At 44.9% G+C, this 18,672-nt stretch overlaps 1 protein-coding gene and 1 long non-coding RNA gene across 4 annotated transcripts in view; one reads left to right on the top strand and one right to left on the bottom strand.

Moving 5' to 3' along the window:
- Window positions 1-18,672, top strand: part of WWTR1 (WW domain containing transcription regulator 1) — a 210,551-nt gene that overhangs the window by 56,551 nt on the left and 135,328 nt on the right. For 2 of the 3 annotated variants that reach the window (XM_030822703.1, XM_030822702.1), the window contains exon 2: window positions 5,142-5,575. In XM_030822703.1, the coding sequence (XP_030678563.1) occupies window positions 5,145-5,575 (431 nt within the window). In that variant the 5' untranslated portion in view covers window positions 5,142-5,144. Of the gene's footprint in view, window positions 1-4,415; window positions 4,689-5,141; window positions 5,576-18,672 lie in introns of those variants that run through there. The other variant, XM_003256265.4, reaches the window with a different exon arrangement.
- On the bottom strand, window positions 1,085-5,431 carry LOC115837273. The gene is made up of 4 exons (XR_004032327.1): window positions 5,129-5,431; window positions 3,751-4,813; window positions 2,115-3,067; window positions 1,085-1,343 (listed from the first exon to the last, which is right to left on the bottom strand). It is a non-coding gene; the product is annotated as an uncharacterized LOC115837273 (long non-coding RNA).

Raw genomic sequence — 18,672 nt, 5'->3', positions numbered from 1 at the left:
GACTTTGTTGGAAAGTGTTTGCAAATGGAAAGATTTACATATCTATCAGCAGGAGTGTGCTCTCAACCGATTATCTTATAAAAGCTGTGGAGTTTCTCTATGAGATAGTCAGACAAAAGGTATCACACGATTTAAAATGGCAATACCAGGGAGCAACTCCTGGCTCACACAGGATGAACTCTGGAGAATGCACTCTGCTCTAGAGTTACAACCCTGGGCTGAATCTCAGGGGGTTTTTTTTGTTTTGTTTTGTTTTGTTTTGTTTTGTTTTACATGGTTTCATTGTATATATTTGGACAAAATACTTTCTAACTCATCGATCCAGTTTTCTTATCTTTAGGTCTCCATGAGACAAAACAGCCATATTTGTTGAGTGCTTTATTATGTTAAGCAGGCTTTGTGTTAAGAACTTTATTTGGCCGGGCATGGTGGCTCACGCCTGTAGTCCCAGCACTTCGGGAGGCCGAGGCAGGTGGATCACAAGGTCAGGAGTTCAAGACCAGCCTGGCCCAAATGGTGAAACCCCATATCTACTAAATATACAAAAATTAGCTGGGTGGGGTGGCAGGCGCCTGTAATCCCAGCTGCTCAGGAGGCTGAGGCAGGAGAATCGCTTGAACCTGGAAGGTGGAGGTTGTGGTGAGCCAATATCGTGCCACTGCACTCCAGCCTGGGTGACAGAGTAAGACTCCATCTCAAAAAAAAAAAAAAAGAACTTTATTTGTGGCCGGGCATGGTGGCTCTAGCCTGTAATCCTAGCACTTTGGGAGGCCAAGGTGGGCGGATCACTTGAGGCCAGGAGTTCAAGATCAGCCTGGCCAACATGATGAAATCCTGTCTCTACTAAAAAAATACAAAAATTAGCCAGGCGTGGTGGTGAACGTCTGTAGTCCCAACTACTCAGGAGGCTGAGGCACAAGAATCACTTGAACCTGGGAGGTGAAGGGTGCAGTGAGCCGAGATCAAGCCATTGCACTCTAGCCTGGGCAACAAAGTGAAACCCTGTCTGAAAAAAAAAAAAGACTTTATTTGCATTTTTTATTCTTAGAATGCACATTCTACATTTAAAAAAAGCATTTCAATATTTTGTGGCTTAAAGCAATATCCATTTTATTTGCTCACAATTCTGCAATCTGGGCTGGGCTTGGCTCTGCAGCTCTGCTGGTCTTACTGGTGGTAACTGATGTGTTTGCAGTCAGCCGGTGGGGTTGGCTGAGGCTGGGCTCAGCTCAGGTGCTGGGCAGCTGGACTTTTCCCTCTCTCCAAGTATCTCAGGGCCTTTCCTTCTCCATGTGGTTTATCCAGCAGGGTAACGGGACTTCTTACTTAGTGGCTCAGGTCTCCTAAAAGTACAAAGTGGAAGCTTCTATACCTTCCTAGGGGATGGGATGGGAAAGACAGGGAAGTGGCACAACTTCACTGCTGCATTTTCCTGGTTAAGGAAAATCACTGGCCCAGTCCAGATTAAGTGGAAGGGCCACATAAAGGTATAAATAGCATGAAGCTGGGCCATTGAAAGGCAGCAACGTAGCAGAGAGACTACCACAATATTATTTCCAATTTGTAAATGAGTAAACTGTGACTTAGGAATGCTAAGCTACCTGCATAATGTAGCAGGTAGAGCCAGCTTCAAAGATTGTGTTCTACGTCAAATATCAACAAATAAAACGTGTATGTGTTTTCACCTAGAATCCTGTGGGGTGGGTACTGTTATTGTCCCTAATTTACAAAGGAGGAAACCCAAGAATAGAGAGCTTAAATGTCTTGTCTGAGGTGACTCAGCTGTTTTGCTCCAGAAATTATACACTTATCCACTGTGCTGCCTCTTATGGGCAGTACCTGATACATACAAGACACCTGTAAATGTTATTTAATCTGAAGCCATTGTTGGAATGGCTGGGACAACAGCAAATCTTTTGAATTATTCACTATTACATCTTACATGCTATTTGGGAACTGGGAGTTTTTCAGTTATCCTGTGTTAAGGGCAATTTCCATTTCAGACATCTACTTTATCTGTTGCACTATTTCTTGAAGCTTGGAAAGAAACGAAGACTGCATCCAGTTCCAATCCTGATTCTCACTGCCCATCTAATTCCAACCCTGATTCTCACCTTTCTTCTGGGGTGAGGACTTTCCTAGAGTAGGGCTGGCCTCAAGTTTTCATCTTTTAATCAAGTCAGCCTTGTGACTTCTGAATTAGTATCATTAGGTTCCAGTCACTTCCTCTAGTTCGATAGCTTATTTCCCCCCTTGTTGCAACTGTGATGGCTTCTGAGAGTAGCTTGCAAAGATTCTGCTTTCCAAGGAGTGACCTGTGCTAGTTTCGCCTTTCCTTTTGCCAGTCCTATGGGCAGAGGACTTGCTGCACAGAATCCCAGCTACTCGGGAGGCTGAGGCAGGAGAATTGCTTGAACCGGGGAGGCAGAGGTTGCAGTGAGCCTCGATCATGTTCCTGCTCTCCAGCCTGGACAATAGAGTGAGACTCCATCTCAAAAAAAAAAAAAAAAAAAAAAAAAAGGATGTTACATGTATGCCTGCCTTAGTCTAAGGCAGCCCAAATTTCTTCCAGTCTGTGAGGAGTCTGGAATTGGAGCCACCTGCAAGTACAGATAACAGGGGAATTGGCTCACTTTGGTGGGTGTTGTTCTGTTTTGGATATGGATGCAGCCATTCAGGGAGTGGCCCCAAAATTCTACCTTTTCCAAGGCAAAACTGAGTGGCCTTGTCTTTTCCTTAAATTCTTCTCCTTCAAGGCAGCTCCAGATTTTAACTTGGACTTTATTTTACCCTGTAAAAATATTAAGGCAGGCTGGGCGCGGTGGCTCATGCCTGTGATCCCGGCACTTTGGGAGGCTGAGGCGAGCGGATCATCTGAGGTCAGGAGTTGAGACCAGCCTGGCCAACATGGTGAAACCCCATCTTTACTTTTAAAAAATACAAAAATTAGCTGGGTGTGGTGGCAGGCGCCTTAATCCTAGCTACTTGGGAGGCAGAGGCAGGAGAATCGTTTGAACCCGGGAGGCGGAGGTTGCAGTGAGCCAAGATGGAGCTATTGCACTCAAGCCTAGGGGACAAGAGGGAAACTTCTCTCAAAAAAAAAAAAAAAAAAAAAAAAATTAAGGCACAATACGTGAACTTGAAGAACACACAGTTCTGTTTTATTTAACAAACACTTATGTAACCAGCCCGGTGCTGTGCGAAGTGCTTTACATTGTCTCGTTTGATTTACTTAATAAACTCCTATTTGAATCAAATGGGGTGGGGTAGGGGCTTCCTGGAATTTGGCTTACCTCGCCATCTCCCCCCACTCTTTCCCCTCGGTGGAGAGGCAACCAGAGAGAAAAGAAATTGAGCTGCTCTGAAGGGCAAGGCCTCCTCCTACTTCCCGCAGCTGTTTCGCCAGACTTGACCTTCGTCTCTTAGCTAGAGGCAGGGGGTCTCCATCCCTCGCCCAGATCTAGTTGGTGGGAAGGTGGGTGGCTTTTTTCGGGTCACTGGCGCACCCTCTCTACTCCCAGCCACCTGCTCGGGTTCCATCCTGGCTCCAGGCTCCCCGGAGGGCGGCAGGGACATTCCAATCCTCCCACAACCCTCACGGATGTTGCGGGGGAGGGGGGCGCAATTGCTTTTCTCTTCCAGCACCCTGCTTTGACCCGGTCTCTTCTCAATCTCTAGTGGCCTGAGTCACCCCCGTAGAGGAAATTAAGGATTGATGAATGGTTTGAAAGTTGTTTGTTTACAACCCACCCGTTGGCGAAGCCGCATCTCCAGTGACGGAGGCACTTTCTGGGCACCTTCTGTGCTTTAGCAGACAATTGAGAGCCAGGCAGCCAAGATGCCTCCTCGCCAGACCAAATATGGTCACAAGAGCTAAGCAGCCTCTCGTGGAAAAGCTGGCCTTGTTGGTGTCTCCCCGCGCCGGGGCGCACCCGGGCCGGCCTTCGGGCAGAATCGCGGGTCAGTGCGGCGCTTCGGGTGCTGCCGGCCTCGTCGCCTGGCTGCAGGGGAGGGCGCGGTGTCCAGGACCGGCCCTTCCTAGGCCTGAGCCCCTCATCCGCGTGCCCTCCGCCACCCCTGGCCTTGGTTTCGGTCCACAACCCCTTGATGAAACAGGCTCAGGCCACTTTCCCTTTGATCCCGCCCCAAGTCCGTGGTAAACTCAAAGGAATGCAGATGCAGGTCTCCGCGGGAGAGGTCCGCGCGGCCGGGAGGAGTGGGTGGGGGGCACCCGTCTCCTCTTACCCAGTAAAGTACCCATCACGCCCAGGATTTTCTGGAGCCGGGGTGGGAGGAGGAGGAGGAGGAAGAGGAGGGGCGAGCGGGGGCTGGCCGGCTAGGGACTAGGAGGTCATACATAATTCAACAGCTCAACTTTCCGGCCCGCCTCTTTCCTGGGGGTGGGAGTTTGCTCCAAACTTTGTTTATGGGACAGTCCGGGAGCTGCTGCGGCCGCGCTGTCTGCTTCTCCTGAGCCTCCTTTTCGCCCAGCACGAGCGCCTTAGGCTAGCTCGGGGGATGTGAGAGCCGAAGCCCTTAGACTGCCAGGCACCGAGTCGGGTCGGGATTTGTCAGCCAAGCCTCGGCTCCAGCTCCGCAATCTCGGGACTCACCCGAGCCACCCAGGCCCGACGGCAAGTTCGGGCGGGACGGCGGCCGCCGCGCGCTCAGCTTCGCTGCCCGCCCAGGTAGTGCCCGCTTGAGCTCGCGCGCTCACCCGGCACCACTCCAGGGCTCCAGGCTCCTCGGGCTTCCGGAGTCGAGACGTGGTGGAGTTGGCTCGGGCTGAACTTCTTTCGGGGGGCTGCCTGTCCTGGAAACCTGCGACCTTTCCTTTGCCATCCTGCGGTTCAGCAAGCCCCGAGTGCAGTTACTCCCTCCACCCCTCCGCCCTTCCTTCTCCTCCCGGCAACTTCTTTGCTTCAAGAAAGTTGCATAATTCTCGAGGCCAGGAGGGACCCCTCCCCCATCCTGCTGGTCTTACCGCTGAGTGTCTGGGATCTCTAGGCGGGCAATTATCTGTCTCCTCGTTTCCTTTTCCCTCTATTCTTCCTCCCACCATCTCGCCCTCTCACGCTGTGACCCTCTTACCCTCTTCCTCCGACTTTAAATAAAAGGCTGATTTGACCTTCTTTTTGCAGAAGATGAATCCGGCCTCGGCGCCCCCTCCGCTCCCGCCGCCTGGGCAGCAAGTGATCCACGTCACGCAGGACCTAGACACAGACCTCGAAGCCCTCTTCAACTCTGTCATGAACCCGAAGCCTAGCTCGTGGCGGAAGAAGATCCTGCCGGAGTCTTTCTTCAAGGAGCCTGATTCGGGCTCGCACTCTCGCCAGTCCAGCACCGACTCGTCGGGCGGCCACCCGGGGCCTCGGCTGGCTGGGGGTGCCCAGCATGTCCGCTCGCACTCGTCGCCCGCGTCCCTGCAGCTGGGCACCGGCGCGGGTGCTGCGGGTAGCCCCGCGCAGCAGCACGCGCACCTCCGACAGCAGTCCTACGACGTGACCGACGAGCTGCCACTGCCCCCGGGCTGGGAGATGACCTTCACGGCCACTGGCCAGAGGTACTTCCTCAAGTAAGTCAGCCTGGAGCCGAAGAAGGCACCAAGTCACAGTGCCCAACGCGCGCGTGTGTTCGTGTGTGTGTGTGTGTGAGTGTGTGAGAGAGAGAGAGAGATGGTGCGTGTCCTTCCACGGTTATTTCACAGATATGGAGAGCCGGAAGCAGGGGGTGAGTCTCTGAGTGTTGGAATTGTAAGGGATCAGAAGCAGAGGATCAGAAGCAGTGGTGAAGTTCATCCACCATAAAACACACAGGTGACTTTGCCTTGAATCTGCAGGATTGAAGCCAACTCCTGGGCACAGACCCTTAGTCCCTTCTTTGGCCACTCTAAGTCAGATAGTCCAGAGCTGGGCCCTTTGGGATGTGACACCAAGATAAATCAGAGAAAAGCCGTGAAGCTTGGGGAACAGAGGGACTTTTGGTGAAGTAGGTGGTCTGCAGTTTCTATCTTCTTGGGAAAAGCAAGCTGGAAAAGTGAACAGTGGCTGGTAGGCCATAGTGCTCCCAGCTGGGTGACATAATGACCACACAGCACAGTGATGTTATTAGCAACTGTGTGGTGAAGTAGTTGTGGGCTGGACAAATCAATCGTGTGGAAATTGTGTTAGGAGTTTTATTACATTAAACTTGTTAACCTAAAATACCATCAAATCACCAGCCTGCTTTGTCACTCTTCATCCTTTCACATTGTTCCAGCTTTTTGATGTCATGAATTTTACATTAGTTGAAATTTTCAAATTACGCCCCATAGGAAAATGTATTCTCAAATGCTAGAGGAGGTTGTTTCAATTGTGGTACCCTAAGATAACTACATTCCTCAGGAGAAACCAAGCTGGAACTTGAAATGTTCCATTGAGGTCACAGGGTCAGGCTATCAAAGATGGAGGTTGTGCCAGCCTGACCACTTGGTTCAGGATTGCCTGCACTGCCAGTGAGGGAAACTCCTCTCCTAAGAACTTGACTTAGACTTCATTTTAAAGCCCATATTTCTTTAGTAGAGTAGCCTTAGTTCAAAAGTGAAGACACTATGTACAATTTTAAAAGTTTAATCAAGCCTTTCTTTGGCACTAATATTTGATGCTCTGATTGCTGTGAGAGAGCCCTAAGAATGAATACACAGTGATGGATGAAGTTTACTATAGTGAGCCCTTTGACTCATACCAGTGACCAATTCTTATTACTTCCCCTCTCAAGGCTGTTGATATCTTGTTCAAGGAGTTCTTTTTTTGTTTCTGAGGTTGGTGTAATGCTGAGGTTCTGAAACAGACTTGATGGTCGTTTATGCCACAGCTGGTCTTCTCTGGGTTATTGAGTGATAGTTTGGACATGTGCTCAGTCGTTTGACTTCTAAGTAGCTGGTGGAGTCAAGTATATGATGTAATAACATGACTTTTTGTTGTTGTTGTTGTTGTTGTTGTTTGTTTTTTGTTTTTGTTTTTGAGACAAAGTCTCACTCTGTCGCCCACGCTGGAGTGCAGTGGCACCATCTCGGCTCACTGCAACCTCCCCCTCCCGGGTTCAACCAATTCTCCTGCCTCAGCCTCCTGAGTAGCTGTGATTACAGGCACCCGCCACCACGCCTGGCTAATTTTTGTATTTTTAGTAGAGACAAGGTTTCACTATGTTGGCCAAGCTGGTCTTGAACTCCTGACCTGAAGTGATCTGCCTGCCTCGGCCTCCTAAAGTGCTGGGATTACAGGCTTGAGCCACCATACCCAGCCCTACATGATTTCTTTCTTTCTTTCTTTCTTTCTTTCTTTCTTTCTTTCTTTCTTTCTTTCTTTCTTTCTTTCTTCTCTCTCTCTCTCTCTTTCTTTTCTTTTCTTTTCTTTTCTTTTTGTTTTTTTGAGACGGAGTCTCGCTCTGTCACCAGGCTGGAGTGCAGTGGCGTGTGGCGTGATCTCGGCTCACTGCAAGCTCCGCCTCCCGGGTTCACGCCATTCTCCTGCCTTAGCCTCCTGAGTAGCTGGGACTACAGGCGCCAGAGACCACGCCTGGCTAATTTTTTGTATTTTTTTTTTTAGTAGAGACAGGGTTTCAACATGTTAGCCAGGATGGTCTCGATCTCCTGACCTCGTGATCCGCCTGCCTCGGCCTCCCAAAGTGCTGAGATTACAGGTGTGAGTCACCACGCCTGGCCCCAGCCCTGTATCATTTCTAAACTGTGTTTATGAATACATACACACATACGTATGGTATATGATCAGTATAACTGTGACTATTAAAAATATGAAATAGGAGCTAGGCTTGCCTAATATCTGAGGAAAACTAGATGAAAAAGACCCTGAAACAAAAGCAAAACAAAAAAATTCCTTTATACGTTGTGTTTTGAATGATTGGAGTAGCTTAGAACTGCCTGTGAACAAGGGCAAAAGTGGAAGTTAGCCTTGGATTTAGAGAAAGTTGCTGTGATCTTTCTGCCCATCCCCCCAACCACAACCACTCTCCAATCCAAAGCAGAGTGCATCTTCATTTCACTTTGGGTAGTCAATGAAAATGACAGCTGAAAAAAATGTGTAAGTAGTAGGCTGGCCTGCTCTGATGCTATCCCTGGATATTTTGGCCAAGTGACTAAGAGAGGTTAAGAGTTTGTCAGTGACTATTGTCTTTAAGGATAAGCAATCTGCCAAGAGTTCTCTGAATTTCTTGTAGAGTTTTGTTTAAAGTTGGAATTAGGTAAATGTCATACACTTTGTTACACAGCCTCAAAAGGCAGTATATTTCAGTGGATTAAGTAGAAGCTTGAAAAATGATGGTGACTCACTCGGAGTTACTTTTCATTATGTCTGTTTATTACTTTACTTGCTGTCTATGAAATAGGGCTGAGGCTAGCAGATAAATCTTTGTTTTTTAATTTTTTTTTATTTTTGGCTGGGGTAGAGATGGGGTTTCACTATGTTGCCTAGGCTAGTCTCAAACTCCTGTACTCAAGTGATTCTCCTGCCTTGGACTCCCAAAGTGCTTGGATTACAGGCATGAGCTACCACGCCCAGCCAGAAGAAGAATCTTTTTCTTGACTCTGTTGGGAGTTGAGAGCTTTTTAAGTTGGAAAGCAAAGGATTTTAGAATGACAAGGGTCAATTTTGTTTAGTTTAGTTTTTGACTAGAAAACTGAGGCCAGGGAAGGGTGATGATAGGAATTTGGGAAAGTCATGTGGTTATTTAATGGTGGACCCTGGACTGGACCTCTAATCTGTTGCTGTCTACTTAGGGAACAGTTTTCCTTTTTCCCCACCCCCACCTTTCCCCCATGTCACTTCCTTAGCTAAACAATGAACTTAATGGGAAACAGAGCCTGGACATCTAAGAAGCTTTAAAAAAGCCTTTTGTCATTTTCTCAGGTAAGATTGTTCCTAGGTATATGATGTAATCACTTTCTGGAACCTACTGAAGGCACCTTTCCTGAGCATTCACACCTTTCCTGTGGTGTTCAGATGTCCTGTGGTATTCAGATATTCCTTTAGAGTAACAATGACCAGGGCATGGTGGTGCCCACCTGCAGCCGCTACCACCCCCACCCCATCTCTAAATAAAAAGTTTTTAAAAATTAGAGTAACAGTGAAGCAGATTGAATGTTAAAACACCTAGCCTCTAAAAACCACCGTGTTCATTCATTACTCCTGCTGTCCTCTAAATCTCATGAATCAGGCTGGGGTGTTGGGCAACCTGGCACACTGACTGAATACTGATCACATTAAATTTTTTAAAGGTCTCTGATTATAAATAGAATACATGCTTTCTGTACATAAACCAGAAAATGGGGAATTATAAAGAAGAAAGTTATCTAGCTTCAGTAGAATTTCCCATCTTTACCCTTTTGCAAACATTCTTGTAAAAATTATTTCATTTGAATAACGTGATTTTATAAGAAAAAAGATTTTATCCTCCTCTTAAATACAATTCCGACTTTAACATTTGGCTGTCACGTCTAATTTTTAGTGACAATTTTAGTGTTTTGCCTTTTCTCAAATGTGTGACAGAAAATTATTTTTGTCCAAGTGATCCATGCACTTGGTAATAAATCCAATATACAGGAGGACATTTGTTGAGAAACAATGGTTTCCTTCACCTCCTGAAGGCTCACAGAGGGAACCTTTTAATTTTTTTCAACTGTTTCCATATTTAATTCTTAGATTGTTACCTTCTTAAGCCTAAGTAATGTGCTTTTACCACCATGTTTTGATTTATCAACTTTTAGCACCTGATACGAAAGTGAGAATGCAGCTCTTTAAGCTAGTTTTCTTTTTTCTCTCCCAGGTTTGATGTTTATAATATTTTAAATTTGTCTGTTAGGTCACCTTTTTTTTATAATCAATTTTTTTTTTTTTTTTTGAGACGGGGTCTGTCTCTGTCACCCAGGCTAGAGTGCAGTGGGAATCATAGCTCACTGCAGCCTCAAATTCCTGGGTTCAAGTGATCCTCCCACCTCAGCTTCCCGAGTAACTAGGACTAAAGGGTTTGCACCACCATGTTTGGCTAATTTATTTAACTTTTTTGTAGAGACAGGGTTTCCTATGCTGCCCAGGCTGGTCTCAAACTCCTGGCCTCAAGCAGTCCTCCCACTGGCTTCCTAAAGCACTAGGATTACAGGTGTGAGCCACCACACCTGGCTTTTTCAACTTTGGATAGTATTTCTTGATTCCTTATGCTGTATGTCAGTAATGTTTGGATTGCTACCAGTTCTACTGTTCACTTTTTGACAATGTTGCTTTCACATTGCCAAAGCCCTGAACCCATAACCTGTATTTGTGCTTTGCCCCAAAGTTGACCATCTTATTCATATATGATTCTTAAAGTTGAAAATCCATAAGGCCGGGCGCGGTGGCTCATGCCTGTAATCCCAGCATTTTGGGAGGCCGAGGCGAGCAGATCACGAGGTCAGGAGATGGAGACCATCCTGGCCAACCCCGTCTCTACTAAAAAAAAAAAAAAAAAAAAAAAAAATTAGCCGGGAGTGGTGGCGGGCGCCTGTAGTCCCAGCTACTCAGGAGGCTGAGGCAGGAGAATGGCGTGAACCTGGGAGGCGGAGCTTGCAGTGAGCTGAGATCACACCACTGCACTCCAGCCTGGGCGACAGAGCCAGACTCTGTCTCAAAAAAAAAAAAAAAAAAAAAAAAAAGAAAATCCATAGACAACATTTACATGACTACAATTCTGTGAACTGATTCATTGCCTTGTGTGTTAGGATTGGATTTTAGACTTGCACTGTGGGTCTGGTGTTAGGATTCCTGGGCCAATCAAAGGACAAGATATCTAGCCCCAAAGTCAAATGGGTTTTTTTGTTTTCTCACTCTTCATCAGTTGTTTAAATTTGTGTTACCTTTTAGTTTTTTCATATTTGGACCATGACTTTCTTAAATTTTTTCGCTAGTATTTCTGATTGCCTTTTAATGTGTTCATGCATTATTTGCCATTATTATGATCTCAAAAGTTTTCTAGGCTCTCAATCTTGTCTAACCTATCGAGTCTTCTTTGCCTAAGCTATATGCCGAGATTCCTTTCTTGTTCTGTGCCATTCTGAACTGATTATTCACTAGGCTCACTACAGAGCTGTCATCCTGGCACTTCTTTCCATGGCTGGAAGTGCTGTTTCCCTTTCCCGTGTCTTCCTATTTTTTTGGTTTATCCCTCATTTTGCTGCAGTACATGCTTGAGTAACTTCTTAAGAAGTGGTTTGTAGGAGGTAAGTTTTTCAAGTCCTTTTCTATCTGAACGTATTTACTTAAAAATTGTTCTGACTCTGGCTTGTTTTTTCTGTTTATCTTTGAATGACAGTATTATGTAGCTGTTTTCATAAGGGCCTTTTGTCATTCAAAAAATACTGTCTGCTAACTCAGTTGTCTGTAATGTGAAGAGAGTGATACCTGTTGCATTGTGGTTTGAAAGATGAGCATATTTAAAGCATCTGGCACACAGGAGATGTTCAGTACAAGTTAGTTCTTGCTTTCTCTTCTCTCTCTCCCAACACACATAGCCTATTTACCCAGCCAAAATCAGAAGCAGAAACCTTGGCAATAGGGGTCAGGTGATTTTTGACTCTGGATTACAGCTGTAGCTTTGAAGGACAACCTGGATCTGGAGTTGAAAGTCAGTTTTAAGTATAAAATAAGGACTTAGAGTCAACTTTCCTGGTTAAGAGAAACCTAAATAGGAATGCTCACTGTAAGTGCCCTTTTGCTTCAGCATCTTGGGCAGAGGATACCCAACTCCATCTGAGAAGTGTCTAGTTTTTATTGTTTGGAATCTAGATTGTCACTACAAATTGAGCTGTTTTTGTGTGTGGGATAGGAGAGGAAGAGGAAATGGAGAAGGGGGAGAGATGAGCAGGAAAGGTAATTGACATTTGTTGATTACCTGCTGTATGCCAGACAAGGCAGAGAGTGAGTCAGTGCATCCCAGAGAGATAGCAACAGAATTATATGCATATGGAACTTTTTCACAACCCTAGATGCTTTTACATATATTATTTCTTTTAACCCTCACAGTGATCCCATGAACAGGTATGTATTATTACCTCATTTTACTGTTGAGTAAACCGAGGCTCAGCGAGGTTAAATAAATGTCCTGGGGTCACATAACAGGTGAGTGGCAGAGATGGGATTAGAACTCTGTGATTCCAAAACCTGTGTTCCTGTCCTTATGCCATGCTGTCTCATGCCAATTGTGTGGCCCATAATTAGGTCTTGTAATTATGTATCCTTGATGATCACATAACTGTGGTGGTGGAGTGGTGGGTGGATTTTTAGAGTTTGCTTCTGAACTGAGTCTGGGTTATCCTATTTGGAACTGTCATCGATGGTGAGATAGAGATGATGGAAGAAAACCCAAATATACCAGAAATGGGTAGTACACCTCCAGTGCCTATTTATATTTTATTCTCATCAAGATTTCCACCAAGGTGACTCACACCAGTAATCTTATCACTTTGGGGGGCCAAGGTGGGAGGATTGCTTGCGGCCAAGAGTTTGAGACAAGCCTGGGCAACATAGTGAGACTCTGTCTCTACAGAATTTTTTTTTTTTTTTTTTGAGACAGCGTTTCACTCTTGTTGTCTAGGCTGGAGTGCAATGGCGCGATCTCAGCTCACTGCAGCCTCCTGCTCCCGGGTTCAGCTGATTCTCCTGCCTCAGTCTCCCGACTAGCTGGGATTATAGGCATCTGCCACCTCGCCCGGCTAATTTTTGTATTTTTAGTAGAGACGGGGTTTCACCATGTTGGCCAGGCTCGTCTCAAACTCCTGACCTCAGGTGATCTGCCCGCCTTGGCATCCCAAAGTGCTGGGATTACAGGCATGAGCCACTGCACCTGGCGGTCATATGGATTTCTTTCAGCTTATTTTTTACTTGCATACTCTCTTTCCTGGACTTCTAGCTTTTATTTAATGTTCCATCTAGGCATAGCAGAAAATAAATAAGAAAGGAAAAGATGATGTTCACTTGCTCAGTGCTATTAGGAGAAGAAGTGAAATGAAGAAACGTTTATAAAGTGCTGAGCGCAGTGCCTGGCACAAACACCCTCTTTGCAAGTTCATTCCTGTTATTGTTCAGGATTTAGATGGTGAAGGGGGCAATGATCTTCCAGGGCCTTGCCTTTGTGCCATCTAAAAGCTCTTTAGCCAGTTCAGCTAATTTACAACTAGAAATCATTTGAACTTGGCTGGGTGTGGTGGCTCACGCCCGCCTGTAATCCCAGCACTTTGGGAGGCTGAGGCAGGCAGATCACCTGAGGTCGGGAGTTCGAAACCAGCCTGACCAACATGGAGAAACCCTGTCTCTATTAAAAATACAAAATTAGCCAGGCATGGTGGCGCTTGCCTGTAATTCCAGCTACTCAGGAGGCTGAGGCAGGAGAATCGCTTGAACCCGGGAGGCAGAGGTTGCAGTGAGTCGAGATCATGCCATTGCACTCCAAACTGGGCAACAAGAGCAAAACTCTGTCTCAAAAAAATAAAAAATAAAAAATAAATAAAAAATAAATCATTGAACTCCTGTGTGTGTTAGCATTGTGAGTATGTCCTAAAAGAAGAAATGTATGGCTGGCTTTATCACCGCAGGCAGCTGATAGAATCTGGAGAGAGAAGGAGAACACAGACAAACCAGGCCAAAGAGCTGGTTTCGACCTGTGGTCCTAGAGCCTCGATCAGCTGCCTTCTACCTTGGTTTACCGGAAGCCTTTGTAAGGTGTGTCCTAAGTCAGTCATTTATAATATGACTACAGGTCTGAAATTTGCCGCTGTACGGAATGTCTGTCAGTTTCTCCCATTGGCTATACTCCTTCTGGCCTCAGGAACTTGGCACAAGCTGTTTCCTTTGCCTGGAACATTATTTCCCTGCTTTTTGCCTGCTTAACTCCTCCATTACCTTCAGATATCAGCTTAGATGCCACATCCTGCAGGAACTTTTCCCCGACTTGTAGCTCCCACTCTGGTTTAGATGCTGCTCCTCCTCCTCCCACAGGCCCTTCTGTTTCCCCAGTCATTGCTACACTCTCATATTACTGTTTTTTTGTTTTGTTTTGTTTTTCCTTTTTTTACTGCACTGTAACCTCCATCAGGGCAAGAACGATGTTTGTCTTGCTTGGCATTGCTTAACTTGAGCACAGTGCCTGGCACATAGTAGGTGTTTGAAAGGAATCCTGTATTATTTATTTTTAGCCATTTTCATTGTAAACTTGCACCCTGGAATTCGTAGGAGTCTTCCATGCTTGCAAATGGCATTCCATTGTATCTGTGCCCCTTTGACTGCAAGATTAATGTCAGAGCTCCAGAAACTAAATGCAGTGGAGAGGGAGATGAATGAAGGCTGGGTGTTCAGAGAAGTCTCATAAAGGTGCTTAGACGTAAATGGAACCTTCAAAAAATGGCAAAGATATAGGTAGGTGTGCAGACAAGCCTTCCAGGAAAAACGGAATGGGAAGAGAGATATAGAGGCAGAAATGCTGAGGGTGTGTTTTTGAGACTAAGAGGAGCTTGTACTGACTTGTATTAAAAGATAGGTGTTGGTTGGTAGATGATTATGCATCCCATTGAGGTTCGGAGCCTCAGCTAGGGTGGGCTCATTGACCTTTTGCTAGTAAATGTCACTCCTTAGTTTTGAGATACACGAGTCCTAGCTTTTTGTGACTGTAGCATAAGACCCCACCATTGTCACCTATGTTGAGATCTTTCTGGTTGTTTAGAGAACTAAGGATTTTATACTGACTTAAAAGAGTCTGGAAATGATAGTCTTTCTATCTTTCCATTCATAGCTCCATCCTATATTCAATTTAGCAAGTACAGTTCCAAAATTGTGGGTGGTCTTTACTTCCCAAGTAAGTGGGATACCAGGCTACCCTTGACTTGGGACCGCCCCGCTGGATCTATCATTTCTGCTTGTAAATGAATAGCTTTTGAGTCTGCTTGTTCCCAGAATACTCTATTTTGGTTTTCGGTACTTTCTCAGTTCCTCTGAGGCTGATCAACTAGACACAGACAAAACTGAGATTCTGGAACCATAGTCATCCCACCAGGGCCCACCTAGGCCCAGTTCCCTGAGGATGCCCTGCCTGAGCAGCCAGTGGCCTCCCTTTCAGGAACACATTTTCTAAAGTCGAAAGTTCATGTTTTCAGATGACTTCTTTAAATTAAAAAAAAAAGAAGTTTTTAAAGAGGTAATAAATACATTTAAATACCAAGAACCTAAAATAAGTACAAAGGCATTTACTGGGAAGAGTCTTTCTTTCACTCTCCCCTGGTCCTCTTGTCCCCCTCCCCAGAGCACTAGTTTTTTTGTTTTTCTAGAGAAACTCTGTGTGAGTACAAGCATGCATGTATCAATGTAGATATCCACCTAGACCATGTCAACACAACACAATGGTAGTGTACTGTACACACTCTTCTGTACCTTCTTTTTTTTCACTTAGTATAATATATCTTGGAGTTCATTTCTCTTCTGTACATAAACATCTGTTTTCTTTAAGGACCACATAGTATTCCATTGCTTAGGAATTTAAATGTACATCATGTCCCCTATTGACGGACATTTAAATTGCTTATTTCTCCTTTTAATAAAAATTTTATATGCTCAAACACTGTTGGAGGGAGGAAAGTGGAAAAATAATTCTTCTGATCTTCTCTGAATCCCCCATTTAGAAAGTACCATTGTTAACACTTTATTCAGAAATATTCTTTGCACAAAGAACAGCTCTCCAGTTCTCATCTAATTTGTTAGCTAGCTAGTCTGTTATCTAATTTATCTGTCATCCACTGTTCTATCTGTCAATCAGTCTGCTTATCCTTCTTATACAAGGCTGATGCATGGTCTACCAAATTCAATAACCAGTTAGAGTGGATGCCCAACCAATAAGAATTGATGGCACACTGCTGGGAAGTAACTGATTATATAGCTTAGTGCACTCAAAGTATGGTCCATGGACTGATGCCAGTGTACAATTGTAACTGGCCTATGAAGAGCTAGATAGAGAAGTTGAGAGTATTTAGAAACTTTATGGCAAAATGGCATTGCTATGACATCCAAGTAGGTGACCAATGGAATTATCTTGTGGAACAGGGTAGTTTGGGTGTGTCAGTCTTGTGTGGTGAGTCACATGTGGTGTGAGCTGTGTATAAGCCATCCACCATAGGACTACATACTGGTCTTAACAGATTGGAAATAAAACCCCAGTCCTTCACCACAGATAGTTTGAGAAGCAGTAATCTGTTTATCTCTCTTAACGACCTATCTAATATGTCTGTCATCCATCTCTTTATCAATTCATCTATCTACTTACCTATCATTTTATTTTTCCATCCATCCTTCTAGCTATAATTTATGCATCAACCAATTAGTCATACCTTTCATTAACTTAATAATCATTCTAAGAGGTTGAGTCTTAAAATGGAAATCTATGGCACAAAGGTTGTATATAATCTGTTTTCTAGTACATAATATATTTTATGTCTTTGTGGCTTCTACACTAACTAATTGTTTTAAAATTTTGCTGTGGCACACCTCAATTCTGAACACTGTACAAAAATCCAATTTCTGTTCTTTTTTGTGACTAGTCTGCTGGTAAGCATTGCCAGTGACAAACTCAGGAGTCAAAACATGGTGACTGGAGAAAAATACACATGCTGGGTTGTTTATTTAAAAAAAAAATATTCATTTGTGATGGCTTTTCTGCAGATATTAAAATACTGAAGATCTTTCTCCTAGTTTGCATTTGCAAAGCATTTCTTAGCCTAGGTTTTCAAAGGGGCACCTAGGTACCTATCATAGTTGAGGCTGCAACTGTGTGTGATAACCCATCAGAAAGGAGAAAACCCAAGCAAATGGTAAATGTGACTATAATGAACAAACGTAATTTTTACTGACTTCATTTATTTTGGGGTTTGTTTTTAAAAAGCTGGCTTTTGTTATAAAAATAATATATACTCTTACCAAAAAGTCCAAACAGAACTGAAGGATATAAAGTGAAAAGTAGGGGCCGGGCGGTGGCTCATACCTGTAATCCCAGCATTTTAGGAGGCCAAGGCGGGTGGATCACTTGAGGTCAGGAGTTTAAGAGCAGCCTGGGGCCAGGCGCGGTGGCTCACACCTGTAATCCCAGCACTTTGGGAGGCCGAGGCGGGCAGATCACAAGGTCAGGAGATCAAGACCATCCTGGCTAACATGGTGGAACCCCATATCTACTAAAAATACAAAAAATTAGCCGGGCGTGGTGGCAGGCACCTGTAGCCCCAGCGACTCGGGAGGCTGAGGCAGGAGAATGGCGTGAACCTGGGAGGCAGAGCTTGCAGTGAGCCGAGATTGCACCACTGCACTCAAGCCTGGGCGACAGAGTGAGACTCCGTCTTAAAAAAAAAAAAAAAAAAAAAAAAGAGCAGCCTGGCCAACATGGTGAAACCCCATATCTACTAAAAATACAAAAACTAGTTGGGCATGGTGGCATGGGCCTGTAATCCCAACTACCTGGGAGACTGAGGCACGAGAATTGCTTGAACCTGGGAGGTGGAAGTTGGAGTGAGCTGAGATCAGGCCACTGCATTCCAGCCTGGGCCACAGTGCAAGACTCTGTCTCAAAAAAATAAATAAAAAAAGAGGTGAACAGTAAAAGTACTGCCCACCTCCCTGCCACCACCCCCCCAGCAACCCCAACACACACACTAGGTTTACTCCTCAGAAGTAACTACTGTTCACAATTACTTGTGTTATCTTCCAAGGATTTATTATGCATATATGTATATATGACTTGACTGATAAAAACGGCATTAGTTTGTTTTTGCATTGTGGGAAGTCTCTGTTACCACTTGAGCCTCACATAACCTCAGGACCGGGTAGAGTACAGACATGGATTAAATTCTGCAGAACTGGATGCAATGCCTGATGGGATGTCTCAGGGTGAAAAGCCTTATCAGGGCAACCATGATCTAGAGACTGGGATTTGGCTTTGTGGTTGAAGAAAGTGACGTCTCTGCTGGCCCAAAACTGGTCAGGTTTTCGAGGACTGTCTGATGTGAGCCGTACTGGGGAGCAACAGGGATAGAAATTTTCATTTCAGTTCCAGAAGCACAGGTAGTGACTGGAATATTCTGCCACTCTGGAATGAAGGTATTCATAAGAGTGATTTAATTGCTGAAAAGTTGCTTTAGTGGTGCTGGAAAAGAGAAGTGAGATCATTTGAATCATTGAAGGGATATTGGGAGGTAAATTCGACAGGATTTGGTGATGGATTGGATAAAGGCAGTGAGTAAAGCAGGAGGAAAGGAAGATTTGCAGATTGCTGGCTGTATAATGTCAGGGCTGGTGGCGCCTGTAATTGTAGCAAGCGGTACTGGGAGGCTTGGAAGAGGTGGAGAAATTATTTAACATATTGAGTTTGAAGTGACTTTAAGATGCCCAAGGGAGGTAAATGGGGTGTAGGGGAATGTGTATAATTATTCAAATCCTGGTGTGGTTGAGATTTCTTAGAGAGGTTACAGATAGAATGAGAAGAAACAAGAAGTACTGATGGACCCTGTAAAGAGATGGAGAGAGAAGAGAAAGAGAGGTAGGAGGAAATCCAGAGAGTGGTGAGTGGAAGCCAGGGAAGAAGTTCTTTCAAGAAGAAAGAATGGTTAGCTCTGTGGCGTGT

Source organism: Nomascus leucogenys, chromosome 11 (genome assembly GCF_006542625.1).
Source record: "Nomascus leucogenys isolate Asia chromosome 11, Asia_NLE_v1, whole genome shotgun sequence".
Lineage (NCBI taxonomy): Eukaryota > Metazoa > Chordata > Mammalia > Primates > Hylobatidae > Nomascus > Nomascus leucogenys.
This window is presented reverse-complemented; position numbering and strand designations above follow the sequence as displayed.